The 15,722-nt window shown below is 44.0% G+C and overlaps 1 protein-coding gene across 1 annotated transcript in view; it reads right to left on the bottom strand.

Annotated features, from left to right (window-relative positions):
* LOC132822843 (Na(+)/dicarboxylate cotransporter 3-like) overlaps positions 1–15,722 on the bottom strand; it is a 57,273-nt gene that overhangs the window by 8,848 nt on the left and 32,703 nt on the right. The window contains exons 7-10 of the mRNA XM_060836217.1: positions 14,464–14,550; positions 10,911–11,015; positions 7,771–7,868; positions 5,625–5,737 (exon numbers count right to left, since the gene is read on the bottom strand). Of these exons, the coding sequence (XP_060692200.1) occupies positions 5,625–5,737; positions 7,771–7,868; positions 10,911–11,015; positions 14,464–14,550 (403 nt within the window). The remainder of the gene's footprint in view (positions 1–5,624; positions 5,738–7,770; positions 7,869–10,910; positions 11,016–14,463; positions 14,551–15,722) is intronic.

Raw genomic sequence — 15,722 nt, 5'->3', positions numbered from 1 at the left:
GCCCGCTTAAATGACCATAAAGAGGGAGAGTTCACCACTGCTACTGGCAGGGCATTCCATGAACTCACAACCCGCTGTGTAAAGAATCTACCCCTAACATCTGTCCTATACCTTCCACCCCTTAATTTAAAGCTGTGTCCCCTTGTAACAGCTGACTCCATTAGCGGTAAAAGGTTCTCAGTGTCTACCCTATCTAAACCCCTAATCATCTTGTACACCTCTATCAAATCTCCCCTAAACCTTCTTTTCTCCAATGAGAACAGCCCCAAGTGCCTCAGTCTTTCCTCATACGATTTTCCTACCATACCAGGTAACATCCTGGTAAACCTCCTCTGCACTCGTTTCAATGCCTCCACATCCTTCCTATAGTATGGCGACCAAAACTGCACACAATACTCCAGATGAGGCCGCACCAGAGTCTTATACAACTGCAACATGACCTCAGGACTCCGGAACTCAATTCCCCTGCCAATAAAGCCCAGTACACCATATGCCTTCCTCACAGCACTATTTACCTGGGTGGCAACTTTCAGAGATCTGTGTACATGGATACCAAGATCCCTCTGCTCATCCACACTACCAAGTAGCTTACCATTAGCCCAGTAATCCATCTTCTTGTTACTCCTACCAAAGTGAATGACTTCACACTTAGCTACATTGAATTCCATTTGCCACCTTTCTGCCCAGCTTTGCAACTTGTCTATATCCCGCTGTAACCTGCCACATCCTTCTTCGCTGTCCACAACTCCACCGACTTTTGTGTCATCCGCAAACTTACTCACCCAGCTTTCAAGCCCCTCCTCTAGATCATTTATAAAGATAACAAAAAGCAATGGTCCCAAAACAGATCCTTGAGGTACACCGCTAGTAACTGCACTCCAAGATGAACCTATACCATCAACTACTACCCTCTGTCTCCTTCCAGCCAGCCAATTTCTAATCCAAACCTCTAATGCACCCTCAATGCCATACCTCCGTAGTTTTTGCATTAGCCTACCATGGGGTACCTTATCGAACGCCTTACTAAAATCCATATACATAACATCTACTGCTTTACCCTCGTCCACCTCCTTAGTCACCTGCTCAAAGAACTCAATAAGGTTTGTGAGGCACGACCTGCCCTTCACAAAACCATGCTGACTATCCTTGATCACGTTATTCCTATCCAGATGTTCATAAATCTTATCCCTTACAATTCTCTCTAAGACTTTGCCCACCACAGAAGTCAGACTCACTGGCCTATAGTTACTCGGGCTATCTCTACTCCCCTTCTTGAACAAGGGGACCACATTCGCCATCCTCCAGTCTTCTGGTACTATTCCCGTTGACAATGACAACATAAAAATCCAGGCCAATGGCTCTGCTAACTCCTCCCTAGCTTCCCAGAGGATCCTAGGATAAATGCCATCAGGCCCAGGAGACTTATCTATTTTCATCCTTTCCAGTATTCCCAAAACCTCTTCCCTACATACTTCAATGCCATCCATTCTAATCACTTGTGACTCAATATTCACACCAGCAACAGTGTCCTGTTCCTGAGTGAATACTGACGAAAAGTATTGATTTAGTATTCTTCTCTTGAAGCCTGTTTTTCCAATCCACACATCCTAAGTCATGCCTCACCGCATCATAATTTCCCTGCCCCCAGCTATAACTCTTGCCCTGCAGTGCACACTTATCTCTCTCCATCACTAAAGTAAAAGTCACCGAGTTGTGGTCACTGTCCCCGAAGTGCTCACCTACCTCCAAGTCTAACACCTGGCCTGGTTCATTACCTAGAACCAAATCCAGTATAACCTCACCTCTTGTTGGCCTGTCTACATATTGTGTCAGGAAACCCTCCTGAACACATTGGACAAACACCAACCCATCTAACGACCTCGAGCTATAGCTTTCCCAGTCAATATCTGGGAAGTTAAAGTCCCCCATAACAACCACCCTGCTACTTTCACTCTTCTCCTGAATCATCCTCGCAATACTATCCTCTACTTCTCTCGGACTATTAGGAGGCCTGTAGAAAACACCTAACAGGGTGACCTCACCTTTCCTATTTCTAACCTCAGCCCAAACTACCTCAGATGGCAAGTCTTCCTCCATCGTCCTTTCCACCGCTGTAATACTATCCTTGACAAGTAATGCCACACCTCCCCCTCTTTTACCCCCATGTCTGACCCTACTAAAACATTTAAACCCTGGAACCTGCAACAGCCATTCTTGCCCCTGTTCTACCCACGTCTCTGTAATGGCCACAACATCGAAGTCCCAGGTACCAACCCACGCTGCAAGTTCACCTACCTTATTTCTTATACTTCTGGCATTGAAGTATATACACTTCAAGCCACCCTTCTGTTTACAGGCACCCTCCTTCGAGATTGCTGCCTTGTTCATAACCTCCGTACACTCAAGGTCCTGTACCCTAAAGCTACAGTCCAGGTTCCCATGCCCCGGCGGAGTTAGTTTAAACCCTCCCAAAGAGCACTAGCAAACCTCCCCCCAAGGATACTGGTGCCCCTCAGGTTCAGGTGTAGACCATCCCTTTTACACCTGAACCTGAGGGGCACCAGTAAGAAGGAAGCATATGTCAGGTATAGACAGGATAGATCGAGTGAATCCTTAGATGAGTATAAAGGAAGTAGGAGTATACTTAAGAGGGAAATCAGGAGAAAAAACGGGGACATAAGATAGCTTTGGCAAACAGAATTAAGGAGAATCCAAAGGGCTTTTACAAATACATTAAGAACAAAAGGGTAACTAGGGAGAGAATAGGGCCCCCTCAAAGATCTGCAAGGCAGCCTTGTGTGGAGCCACAGAAAATGGGGGAGATACTAAATGAATATTTTGCATCAGTATTTACTGTGGAAAAGGATATGGAAGATATTGACTGTAGGGAAATAAATGGTGACATCTTGCAAAATGTCCAGATTACAAAGAAGGAAGTGCTGGATGTCTTGAAACGGTTAAAGGTGGATAAATCCCCAGGACCTGATCAGGTGTACCCAAGAACTCTGTGGGAAGCTAGAGAAGTGATTGCTGGGCCTCTTGCTGAGATATTTGTATCATCGATAGTCACAGGTGAGGTGCCAGAAGACTGGAGGTTGGCAAGCATGGTGCCACTGTTTAAGAAGGGTGGTAAAGACAAGCCAGGGAACTATAGACTGGTGAGCCTGACCTCAGTGGTGGGCATGTTGTTGGAGGGAATCCTGAGGGAAAGGATGTACATGTATTTGGAAAGGCAAGGACTGATTCGGGATAGTCAACATGGCTTTGTGCGTGGGAAATCATGTCACACAAATTTGATTGAGTTTTTTTGAAGAAGTAACAAAGAAGATTGATGAGGGCAGAGCGGTAGATGTGATCTATATGGACTTCAGTAAGGCGTTCAACAAGGTTCCCCATGGGAGACTGATTAGCAAGGTTAGATCTCATGGAATACAGGGAGAACTAGCCATTTGGATACAGAACTGGCTCAAAGGTAGAAGACAGAGGGTGGTGGTGGAGGGTTGTTTTTCAGATTGGAGGCCTGTGACCAGTGGAGTGCCACAAGGATCGGTGCTGGGTCCTCTACTTTTTGCTATTTACATAAATGATTTGGATGCGAGCATAAGAGGTACAGTTAGTAAGTTTGCAGATGACACCAAAATTGGAGGTGTAGTGGACAGCAAAGAGGGTTACCTCAGATTACAACGGGATCTTGACCAGATGGGCCAATGGGCTGAGAAGTGGCAGATGGAGTTTAATTCAGATAAATGCGAAGTGTTGCATTTTGGGAAAGCAAATCTTAGCAGGATTTATACACTTAACGGTAAGGTCCTAGGGAGTGTTGCTGAACAAAGAGACCTTGGAGTGCAAGTTCATAGCTCTTTGAAAGTGGAGTCGCAGGTAGACAGGATAGTGAAGAAGGCGCTTGGTATGCTTTCTTTTATTGGTTAGAGTATTGAGTACAGGAGTTGGGAGATCATGTTGCAGCTGTACAGCACATTGGTTAGGCCGCTGTTGGAATATTGCGTGCAATTCTGGTCTCCTTCCTATTGGAAAGATGTTGTGAAGCTTGAAAGGGTTCAGAAAAGAATTACAAGGATGTTGCCAGGGTTGGAGGATCTGAGCTACAGGGAGAGGCTGAATAGGCTGGGGCTGTTTTCCCTGGAGCGTCAGAGGCTGAGGGGTGACCTTATAGAGGTTTACAAAATTATGAGGGGCATGGATAGGATAAATAGATAAAGTCTTTTCCCTAGGGTTGGGGAGTCCAGAACTAGAGGGCATAGGTTTAGGGTGAGAGGGGAAAGATATAAAAGAGACCTAAGGGGCAACCATTTCACGCAGAGGGTTGTACGTGTTTGGAATGAGCTGCCAGAGGAAGTGGTGGAGGCTGACACAATTGCAGCATTTAAAAGGCATTTGGATGGGTATATGAATAGGAGGGGTTTGGAGGGATATGGGCTGGGTACTGGCAGGTGGGACTAGATTGGGTTGGGATATCTGGTTGGCACGGGCGCGTTGTACCAAAGGGTCTGTTTCCATGCTGTACATCTCTATGACTCTAAGGTGTAGATACAACAGAAGTCTTGACATACTGGGACTGTGTCCTCTATGGCAGAGAGGTTGTGCGGGAGAAACCTGATAATAATATTCAGAATTATAATGAAGAGTTTGAACCAAGAACAGTTACTTCCTGGTCAGTCGATGATTTCGATAACAAGGGTGTAATGTATTCAGCACATTATCCACAGAAAAGATGATTAGTATTGATTGAAACGGTCTACTTTGATGGAAGAATTGCACGGTGTTTCTTAAATGGTAAGAGGCTGGAATGTGTGGGTGTACAAAGAGACTAGCTGTCCTTGTTAGTCATTGAAAGCTAACAATGAGTTAGTGAAATGTTAGCCTTTATTCCAAGAGGATTTAAGTACAGGAGCAGTGGGTTTTGCCTCAATTATATAGGTTAGACCACACCTGGAATACTCTGTGGAGTTTTGGTCTGCATACCTCAGGGGAAATATTCTTGCGACAAAACTAAAGCAATGAAGGTTAACCAGACAGATGGCAGGATTGTAATATCTTGAGGGACTGAGCAAGCTGAGCCTGCATTCTCTCGAGTTTTGAAGAATGAGGGGTGATCTCATTGAAACTTGCAAAATACTTAAACTGATAAACGGGGTAGATGCCAGTCAGGTGTTTCCCAGGTTGGTGAGTCTAGAACCAGGGGGGCACAATTTAAAAATAAGGGGATATTCCATGTATGTCCAAGCTGAGGAGAAATCTTTTCAATGAGGGTTGTGAACCTTTGGAATTCTCTACCACAGAAGGCTGTGACCACTCAATGTTTGATCAAGTTCAATGTAGCGATTAAAAAATTTCTGATTACCGGGCGCATGCAGTATTATGGGAATGGGATAGGTAAAAGGCATGGATCATACTGAATAGCAGGGAAGCTCAATGGGCAGAATGGTCTACTCCTATTCCTAAATTCTTGTCAATCACAATATATAAAAGGTGGTCGAACATCTTTAGAAAATGATTGGGGGGGTGGGGCTGGATGAACCTATTTACAAGGACCTGAGTGTAAGGCTTGCAATGAGTAGTGGAAGCGACCTTGTGTTAAATTTCAATGACCTAACAACAGTTACCTCACATGCTTTCGCAATGGCGAATCCTCCACCCAGCAGTATGATGACATTCCAGGCTACGTTATGCTTGACCTTCTTCCAAGTCAGTAATGGCTCGTTTGGAATAACTGGCTCTGGTAATCAGAAGGAGAGGATGAAAATTTCCATAATAGAGAGCTAGTTCTTTCAGGTGTGGATTAACAGTTATTTATCACCTTTTCACTAAAAGAGAAAAATAATACTATCACTGATACATCATACTTTTCAGAAACAGGCAATGTCCTTTACAGGCAACAAAGTAAAGCCACTGTTAGAATGTAGGAAACATAGGAGCCTATTTACACACAACATGTTCCCACAGACAGCAATGTGAAATGTATTGAAGGATAAATATTAGCCAAGTTATCTGCTGTTCTTCAAAATACTGGGCATGGGATTGTACTTACCTACTTAGGAGAGGCACAGTGACTCAGTGGTTAGCACTGCTGCCTCACAGCACCAAGGACCTGGGTTCGATTCCAGCCTCGGGTGATTGTCTGTGTGGAGTTTGCATGTTCTCCCCTCCGGGTGTTCCAGCTTCCTCCCACAATCCAGGTAAGGTGAATTGGCCATGCTAAATTGCCCATAGTGTTCAGGAATGTGTAGGTTAGGTGCATTAGCATGGGGAATGCAGGGATAGGCTGGGATGATGTTCCTCTTTGGAAGAGACTGTCTGTGTGGAGTTTGCACATTCTCCCTGTGTCTGTGTGGGTTCCCTCTAGGGTGCTCTGGTTTCCTCCCACAGTCCAAAGATGTTCAGATTAGGTGAATTAGCTATGCTGAATTGCCCGTAGTGTTCAGGGATGTGTAGGTTGGGTGCATTAGTCAGAGGTAAATGTAGAGTAATGGGTTTGGGTGGGATAGTCTGCGGAGGGTCAGTGTGGACTGGTTGGGCAGAAGGGCCAGTTCCCACACTTAGGGACTCTAAGAAGTAGGTAAGCTCTTGGTTTAACATCTCATCTGAAAGACGGCAATTAAAATCACGATCCTTATTAACTATAGGGGTAAGCGAAGCAGACACATGAGAACATCAACTCCTGAATGTTTACCTCTAAGTTATATGACATTGTGATTTGTGTGTATGTATAATTGCTGTTGAGTCAGCATCCTGGAATTCCTTTTCAAACAGCGCAGAGGAAGTAGTTTTAACTTAGGGACAGTAGCTGTTCAAGAAGATGACTCACATCATATTCTCACAGATAATTGGTGATGGATAAAAGTTTAACAACAGGGCTAGCAACTTGTATGGATATAGCATCATTAGCTTGCAAGGTGAAGGACCATTCCACATGCTTTTTGCTTACAGAGTTGCACATTACAAATATACACCCCCCAACTCAACAACCACAGCTTTAATGAAAGCAAAATATCAAGGATGTTGGAGATCTGAAATAAAAACAAATTCAATTATTGAGTCCAATATGATGCTTCTTCAGAACTGGGAAGAAGAGTCATTGTGCTCAAAACATAATGAATTTCAACAGGTTCTGTTTTTAACCTCATTCTACTCTGTGCCTATAAAACGTTGACTCAAATTAATGCCCAGCTAATGCCCACCACCTGTACAATTAAACACAATTAACATAGAGGGAAATGGGCTTTAAGTTGGATCTTTAAGGTAGTGAGGAAATCTCCTGCCTGATCAGGAATCTCTCTCACTCTCTGTGCCTGCCATTTGCATTTATTGGTGGTGGGTTAACTATTCGATAATCAATCTGTTTGACTCGGTTACGAACACTGTCCTGGAGTAGGCCCTGAATGTAGAGCTTCTCGTTCAGAGGCACGGACGTTACTCATCGTGTCACTTGATCTCCTTCTGGATGGTTTATAATTTTATTACCTACTGCCAAAATCTGCCAATACTTGAAAAAAATAGAAACTGATAGAAAAGTGAGACAAAAATTGTATCCTTTTTCTTCTGTCAATTTACCTTTTCTTTCAATATGTGAGCTGTTCAGTCAGAGGGAATTCCCTGTATGTGCACATGACATTATTCATTATAAACAATCATAAACAGAAGCCTAACTGCCTCTTCTTTTGATTCGTTTAGTAGGAGTCAGAGGAATCTCTCCATGAGGAAGGTACAATCAATACAAGCCACACATCATCAAGAACTAGACAAACAAACCTTCGGGATTTGTTTTCCACTTAAATGAGGGTTTCCGTGAGGGAAAGATGAACATCAGAATAATGATGCCCATTGCAACCACAGCATCTGTGACATATCTAAGAAAAAGAACACACCACAAAAATAAACAAAAACTTGCTTGAAAATTTCCCGTGCCTTTGATTTTTCCAAAAGTCATTTACAAGGTTTTAATAGACTTCCCACAATTTAAAAATAAATTCACTCATGTGATGTATGCGTTGCTGGCTGGACTAGCATTCGTTGGACACCCCACATTACCTTTGAACTAAGTGACTTGCCAGGTCATTTCAGAGGGTAGTTACGAGTAACCAGGTTGCTGTGGACCCAGAGACAGGTGTAGGCTCAGACTAGGTAAGGACGGCAGTTTCTTTCCCTAAAGGACATTATTGAACCAGATGGGTGTTTTTCTCCAAACATTGACAAGGGACAATGGACTTGTGGTCATCATTAGACTCTGATTCTGCATAACCTCAACTTTACATTCCTGCACTATCAACTTTATATTCCCCAGTAATTTTTCATTCCCTTGGTAATGAAAAATCTATTTACTTCTACCTTAAAAATATTTAAATGTTCTGCATCCACTGCCTTTTGACTCTCAACCCTCAGAGAAATAACATTTCCTCATCGAGTCATAGAGTCATACAGCATGGAAACAGATCTGTTGGTCCAACCAATCCATGCCGAATATTATCCCAAATTAAACTAGTCCCACCTGCCTGTTCCAGCCCCATATACCTCTCAACCTTTCCTATTTCAGACCTACATCCACTGCTTCCTCAGGAAGTTTGTTTCCACATGTAAACCACCCTCTGTGTAAAGAATATGCCCCTCATATCTCTCCTCTCACCTTAAAACGTTTCTCTAGTCTTGTATTGCCCCAATGCAAGGGGAAATGACAACTACCATTCAACCTATATATTGCCCTCATTACTTTGTAAACTTCTAAAAAGGTCATCCCTCAAACTCCTACACTCCAGTGAATAACATCCCAGCCTATCCAGCCTTTCTTTGTAACTCAGACATTCCATACCCAGGAACATCCTGGTAAATCTCCTCTGGTCCCTCTTCAGCTTAGTAATATCCTTTTTATAAGTGGGCGATCAGAACTGGACAGAAAAGGCCTCACCAATGTCCTGTACAACCTCAACATGATTTTCCAACTTCTATATTCAAAGGACTGAGCAATGAGATAAGCATGCCAAATGCCTTTTTAATCACCCTGTCTATATGTTATGCAAACTTCAAAGAATTATTTACCCTGAACCCTTAGAACCCGCTGTTCTACAACACCACCCAAGGCCCTACCACTAACTGTACAAATCTTTGTCTTAAATGGCCAGCCCCTTATTTTGAAGCAACGACTTCTAATTCTGGATATTCTCACAAGATGAAACATCCTTTCATCATGCACATGGTCAAAATCCCGCAAGATCTTATTGGTTTCAATAAAGTCACCTCTGATTTTTCTGAACTCCAGAGAATACAGACCTAGGGCCTCTCTGCCTCTTCCTTATAAGGCAATCCACTCATTGCAGGGTTTAGTCTCTGGTTAAGCTTTTCTGACCTGCTTCAAACACATTAATTCCCATGCATAAGTAAAACAATTATTAACTGTACATAGCACTCCATGTGCTGTCGACTGGAAAGACTGGCCTGCAGTCATCATTGGCCAGGGGAGTTAGTGAGTGGGGACCCTCAGCCTTCCCACCTCCATCCACATTAGGTAGGGGCGCCCATAGGTGGCCTACTTGCCTGCCACCAATTAAGACCCTTCAGTGAACAGCTAATGCCCACCAAAAGGTGTCATCTCACCGCCACTGGTAGGCTCCTGGGGAGGAACCCTCAATCGAAGGGTGGAGAAGTGGGTGTGCCATGCCAACACCCTTCCCCTGTGATCTCCTCCAAGCTTTAATCCACTCCCCACAGCCCCACTGTCGTCGCTCACCAGAGGTTTGGGATCCAGTGACAATTCTAGCCCTTGGTTCAGTGTTGTATCATGAGCAGCCACTGTCTCATCCCTGGCCTCTGATTAACTGAACAATTTGAGCAGGCCCACATCCAAACCTTGGGCCTAGATCGCTGGGAAGGTCTGTTGTTGCTCCTTTAAGTAACACTTAATTTGGCGGGGTGACCCCTGTACATACCAGCCACAATGACCTATCTAACCAATCATTATTATTATCTCATTATCTTACCCCATGACCTACCTTACCCCATTATTCCTTGAATGACATGCTCCTGTATCTTAAAAATAATTGGATTCGTCTGATCCCAGAATTCCTACAGTGCAGGAACAGGCCATTTGGCCCATTGAGTCAAGCATGCCGAATGCCTTTTTAATCTCCCTATCTATATTGAGATCCCCAGCCCATTGACTCTGCACTAACCATCTGAAGAGTGTCCCACCCTATCCCTGTAACCCCACATTTCCCACGGCTCATCTGCCTTAAGCTGTACATCCCTGGGGAAATTTAGCATGACCAATCCACCTTAACATGCACATATTTGAACTGTGGGAGGAAACCAGAGCACCCGGAGGAAACGCACACAGACACGGGGAGAATGTACAAATTCCACACAAAGTCGCCTGAGGCTGAAATCGAACATGCTTCCTTGGTGCTGCGTACTGTGCTACTCGAAAGGCCTTGTGAAATACCATGTGTATAAGATCTGAGGCTTAACCTTCAAACCTCTGCTGCTTCATCAAGGAGCTGAGGTAAGTCAGTCGCAGACCACCTTTACCAACTGAATGCCAGCTGTTGTTGGTTAACTGATGCTCCCCAACAAATCACAATTCATTGTTTTAACTTGGTTTCCTGTGGTTACGTTGTCATGGACCATGAGATGTTTTACAATACACAGGTCAAAACATTTCTCATCAAACAATATCATCAAAGTAGAGGCTGGCGGGATAATGGGAGAGGTCTGAATGGTTGTTGGAAAATCACTTAAGAAAAGCACTTTAGAGGACCGTCAATATATTCAGATAAAAAGGATCTGGGAACAGGGGATGGTACTTGGGGAGCATCAGTTAACCAACCCCTGTTTGCCTTTCAGAACAACAACAACAACTTATATTTATGTAGCTCCTTTAACTAAGGGAGCACATTGCTTACTTGGGTTTAAAGAGTTTCGCCCATCCTGGGATGAATTTGGGATGTCTTGTTAAGAGGAGAATCACAAATGCGGTGAAGAAACCACTCACAGCTCCCTCAGCGAAGCTGTGAAGATAATTTGAAGCAGTAAGTGGTGTATCAGCAAGGAAGGTACCACGGCCCAGCAGAAAACACAAAAAGACAACAAATGGTTTAACAAGAGGATCCAGCAACAATTCCAGGTAACAGACATTGCTGGAGAACCTCAGCAGGTCTGACAGAATCCAAGAAGAGAGATCAGAGTTAACATTTCGAATCCAGGGACCCTAGTTCCAAACAGTTCTGAGGACCCATAATATTAACTCTGCTTTCTCTGCCCAGATGCTGCAAGACTTGCCAACTCTCTCCAGCAATTTTGTTTTTTGTTTGTTTCAGGCCTGCAACATCAGAGAATCCCTAGAATGCAGCAAAAGGCCATTTGGCCCATTGAGTCTGCACTGACCCTTCGAAATGCTTCCCAGCCAGAACCTATTCCTGTAACTGTGAGTTTGCCATGGCTAACTAACCTAACCTGCACATTACAGGGCAATTTAGCACGGCCCATCCATCAAACCAGCACATCTGTGGACTGTGGGAGGAAACTGGAGCACCCAGAGGAAACCCAGACAGACCCAGGGAGAATGTGCAAATTCCACACAGACAGTCACTCAGGGCTGGAATTGAACCTGAGGCTCTAGCACTATGAAGCAACTGTGCTAACCACTGAGCCACCATGTTACCCACTTGAGTGCGCTGCCTCTCATGAGAGAGGAGTGATTTGACCTGGTCTCCTGCTTGTGAGTCAACCAATGAGGGTTGACTTTGTAGAGGTTTATAAAATCATGATATAAGCACTACCGTAGTTAGGCGGTAGTGTGGGAAAAGAAAAAAAAGAAAAAAAAGAAAAAATATAAAATCATGATGGACATGGATAGGATAAATAGACAAGGTCTTTTTCCTAGGGTGGGTGGGGGAGTCCAAACAAGAGGGCATAGGTTTAAGGTGAGAGGGGCAAGGTTTAAAAGGGACCTAAGGGGCAATGTTTTCATGTAGAGGGTGCAGCATGTATGGATCGAGTTGCCTGATGAGGTAGTGGAGGCTAGTACAATTATAACATTTAAAAGCCATCTGGAGGGCTGGTTATGTGAATAGGAAGCTTTAGGTCAGATTGAAATATTTGGTCTTAGAATCATAAGATCCTTTGTGTGGAGAAAGGCCATTCAGCCCACCAAATCCACACCAATACTTCGAAGGGCATCCCACCTCCCCTATCCCTGCAATCCAGCATTCCCCATAACTATTCTACCTAGCCTGCACATCCCTGGTTACTACAGGACAACTTAGCATGGCCAATCCATCCAGCCTGCACATCTTTCTTTGGATTGTGGAAGGAGACCAATGCAGACAAGTGAAGAATGTGCGAACTCCACACTGACACAGGCTGGAAATGAAGCGAGGTCCCTGGCACTGTGAGTTGGCAGTGCTAACCACTGAGCCACTGTCAGCACAGACAGGTTGGACCGAAGGCTCTGTCTCTGCGCTGCTTGTAGGAAGTTCAATGGGATATGGCTACTGGGGAGATCAGACTGAATCTTGGTTTGCCTGTTGTTGAACAGCCTGTCAGCAATCACCGCCTGGCTAACCGATGACCACTTTTTGAAAATGAGAAGTGCCCAGACAACTGCTCCTTGATGGCGTCAGCAGCAGGAGTGATATTTGTGGGAAAAGTGGAGGCAGGGTGAGGAAAATCTCTGCTTGCTTCAGCACTAGAGGTCCCCTCAGAAAGTTACTTGAGGCTCACCTACAGATGAAGGATTAGACAGAATGAACTCATCTGACGTGTGTGCCTGGGACGGAATAGATAGGGCAGACCTGTTTCTCCGAACGAAGAGATCAATTAGAGACTTAGCTTTCAGGTGAATGTTAGAACGATTAGATGGGGGCATGAGGAAATTTCTGACACCCAGAAGGTGGTTGGTGGGATGTGGGATCTCACGGCCCAGTTGGTGTGTGAGGACAAAGACCTCGCCTCATTTAGAAGGAACTTGGATTGCCACCTGTGAGGCTACAGACTTGCTGGAAAGTGGGATGAGAATGGGTGACTAGTTTCTTCAGCCAGCAGACACAGTTGGGCTGAATGGCCACGTTCTGCACTGTAACCTTTCTATTATCCTGTGAAATATTTATCTGAGCACAATCAGATTTTGACTTGACATGAAGGTAGAGCCACAACATCTAGAGGAGTTTCTGGTTATCTTTGTTTGTTGACCTTTCAGTATGCAAATTGACTTTCAGGTTCCTGCTTTGCAGCATTGACTAAAACCTTAATTGTACTTAACTGACCGTAAAACACAATGGAACTTTGTGAGTAGCTCTATCCATGCATTTCCCATTCTTTAATCTTACTGTTTACAAAAGGAATGATCACAATCAAGGAACCAAGATACCCCTCTCCAAATCCAGGACACATTGTAACACCTTTTCAGTTCCCTGGCTAGGATTAACCAAGCGACTGCAAACCATTCGGAAAGATCTTGGTATGTGTGTTTTAGCACTTGTCATGCAAGTCATGTAGCCATAGAGTTGTGCAGCAGGGAAACAGATTTTGCCAATTAATCTACTTCCAATTTATTTTCAGAGGGTCTAAGGATCAGGAAAATGTGAACAGTCTATGTATATCAGTTCATTATCCCAGTCTTTCAAAGACTGCTCCTCAGAAGTTGCCAGACCTGCTGTGCTTCTCCAGCATCACTTTTTGACTCTGACTATGCAGCATCTGCAGTCCTTACTTTCTCCCAATCTTTTAAAAAGACTGAAGCCTTAAGCTTGACCGGTGTGGTGATCATAATCAGATCAGCCATGATCTTGTGGAATAGTGGGGTGGTTTTGAGGGGCAGAATAGCCTGATCCTGCTCCTAATTTGTATGCTCCCCACTTCCAAGGAAGTAGCAGCTAAATACTCCTCTTAATTTGGCACTAGGTTAGCCATCCCACGTGACCAGGTTGCCTGATGTTGGAAAATGAACAAGGCGTGCTGCAACAAAAACAGAAATTGCTGGAAAATCTCAGCAGGTCTGGCAGCATCTGTGGAGAGAAACCAGAGTTAACGTTCTGCAGAAGGGCCACTGGACCTGAAACGTTAACTCTGCTTTGGAGTATGGAAATGGTCACGAGAAGTATGGAACAAACAGACAAATTTTGTTTCTCTAATTTTTGGAATTTGTGGCTCAAAGTGCACTGATTAAGTCCCAAGTTACGCTGTCCACCACCACAATACAGGCCAACTGATTGATGAAAGGTTCTTTTGGTGCAGTGGTAGGGCCCCTATCTCAGAACCAGAAAATCTGGGTTTGATGTCTACCCTCTCCAGAGGTGTATGATGACATCTCTGAACGGGCCAATTAGAAAATATCTACACAGTTCCAACCTAAATAGGGGCAGCCAAATTTAATACTCGTGAGCTGACTTTATTGCCTTTATTACCACACAGAACTGCAGCTAATGCTGAAGCACATTCACTGCAGTATATACACACGTCATTGGACCGAGCTGTGCAAATTCTGAATGGATTACAGCTTTTGCCTTGATTTCTGATTCCGTACTTTTCCTCTTTATCAGTGACCTAAAGGATGAAAAATTAAAAGTGAGATTACAAACAAAACATAACAAAATCAAGTAACCCCAAACCTACTAACCATCTATGATTCTAATCTCAGTCTGAAGGAAGTGCTGATAGGGCATTAATAGTTCCACTATTAAAAAGTAGACAAAAAAAATGAAGAAAAGGAATCCTTAATCCATGGCTTGGTTGGTAGTTTTTGTTTCCCTAATCAACTTGTACTGGAGATGTTATCACACACCTCTGGAGCAGATTGGACTCCTGGCTCTGAGGTATGGGCACCACCACCATGCCCACGAGAGGCTTGGTTGGGACCACGTTTGTCTCTCAGCAGGTTCGTGTCCACTTTAAGATATACTCAAAATTCCAGATGCGTAATGGGGAGGTGCTGCACTGTCGTTAGTGATGTCGAATTAAGGCTCTGTTTCCCTCTCAGGTGAGAAAAGGAAGACCTCATGGTGATACCTGATAGAAAAATCAAGGATGTTATTGCTACTGTCCTGGACTATTTTGACTACTCAATTATTCCTGTTCCTGGGAGCTTCCCGTATACAAACTGATTATGACTGCACCTTAAAAGCACCTAATTGGCTGTACCTCAATGTGCTTTCAGACGTGCTGAAAGTTCTAGCAAGTTCCTTTTTTTATCCCTAATGTTCAGTCAGTGCTCTTCAGCAACTGCTGCCTTCACTCAAAACAAGTATTTTGATTAATTTTACTTTATTTTTCTTGATTATTTCATAGAATGAATGCATTGGTGGCTAACCCATGACTTATTGCCCAACACTATTTGCCCAGAGGACAGTTGAGGGTCAATCACATTGCTGTGAGTCTGTAGGCCGAACCAGGTAAGGATGATAGATTTTCTTCCTTGAAGAACATTAGTGAACCAGTTGGGCTTTTATGGTAGTTTCATGGCTATCATTACTGAGATCAGCTTTCAATTCCACATTTAATTCATTGATCTTATATTCTACCTGCTTCAATGGATTCTGTTTAGATTAGTTACAGTGTGGAAACAGGCCCTTCAGCCCAACAAGTCCACACCGACCCACCAAAGCGCAACTCACCCAGCCCCATTCCCATACGTTTACCCCTTCACCTAACACTACGGGCAATTTAGCATGGCCAATTCACCTAACCTGCACATTTTTGGACAGTGGGAGGAAACTGGA

The sequence above is a fragment of the Hemiscyllium ocellatum genome, chromosome 15, assembly GCF_020745735.1.
Source record: "Hemiscyllium ocellatum isolate sHemOce1 chromosome 15, sHemOce1.pat.X.cur, whole genome shotgun sequence".
NCBI classification, from domain to species: domain Eukaryota; kingdom Metazoa; phylum Chordata; class Chondrichthyes; order Orectolobiformes; family Hemiscylliidae; genus Hemiscyllium; species Hemiscyllium ocellatum.
The sequence above is the reverse complement of the archived record's forward strand: the minus strand, read 5'-3'. Positions and strand labels throughout refer to the sequence as shown.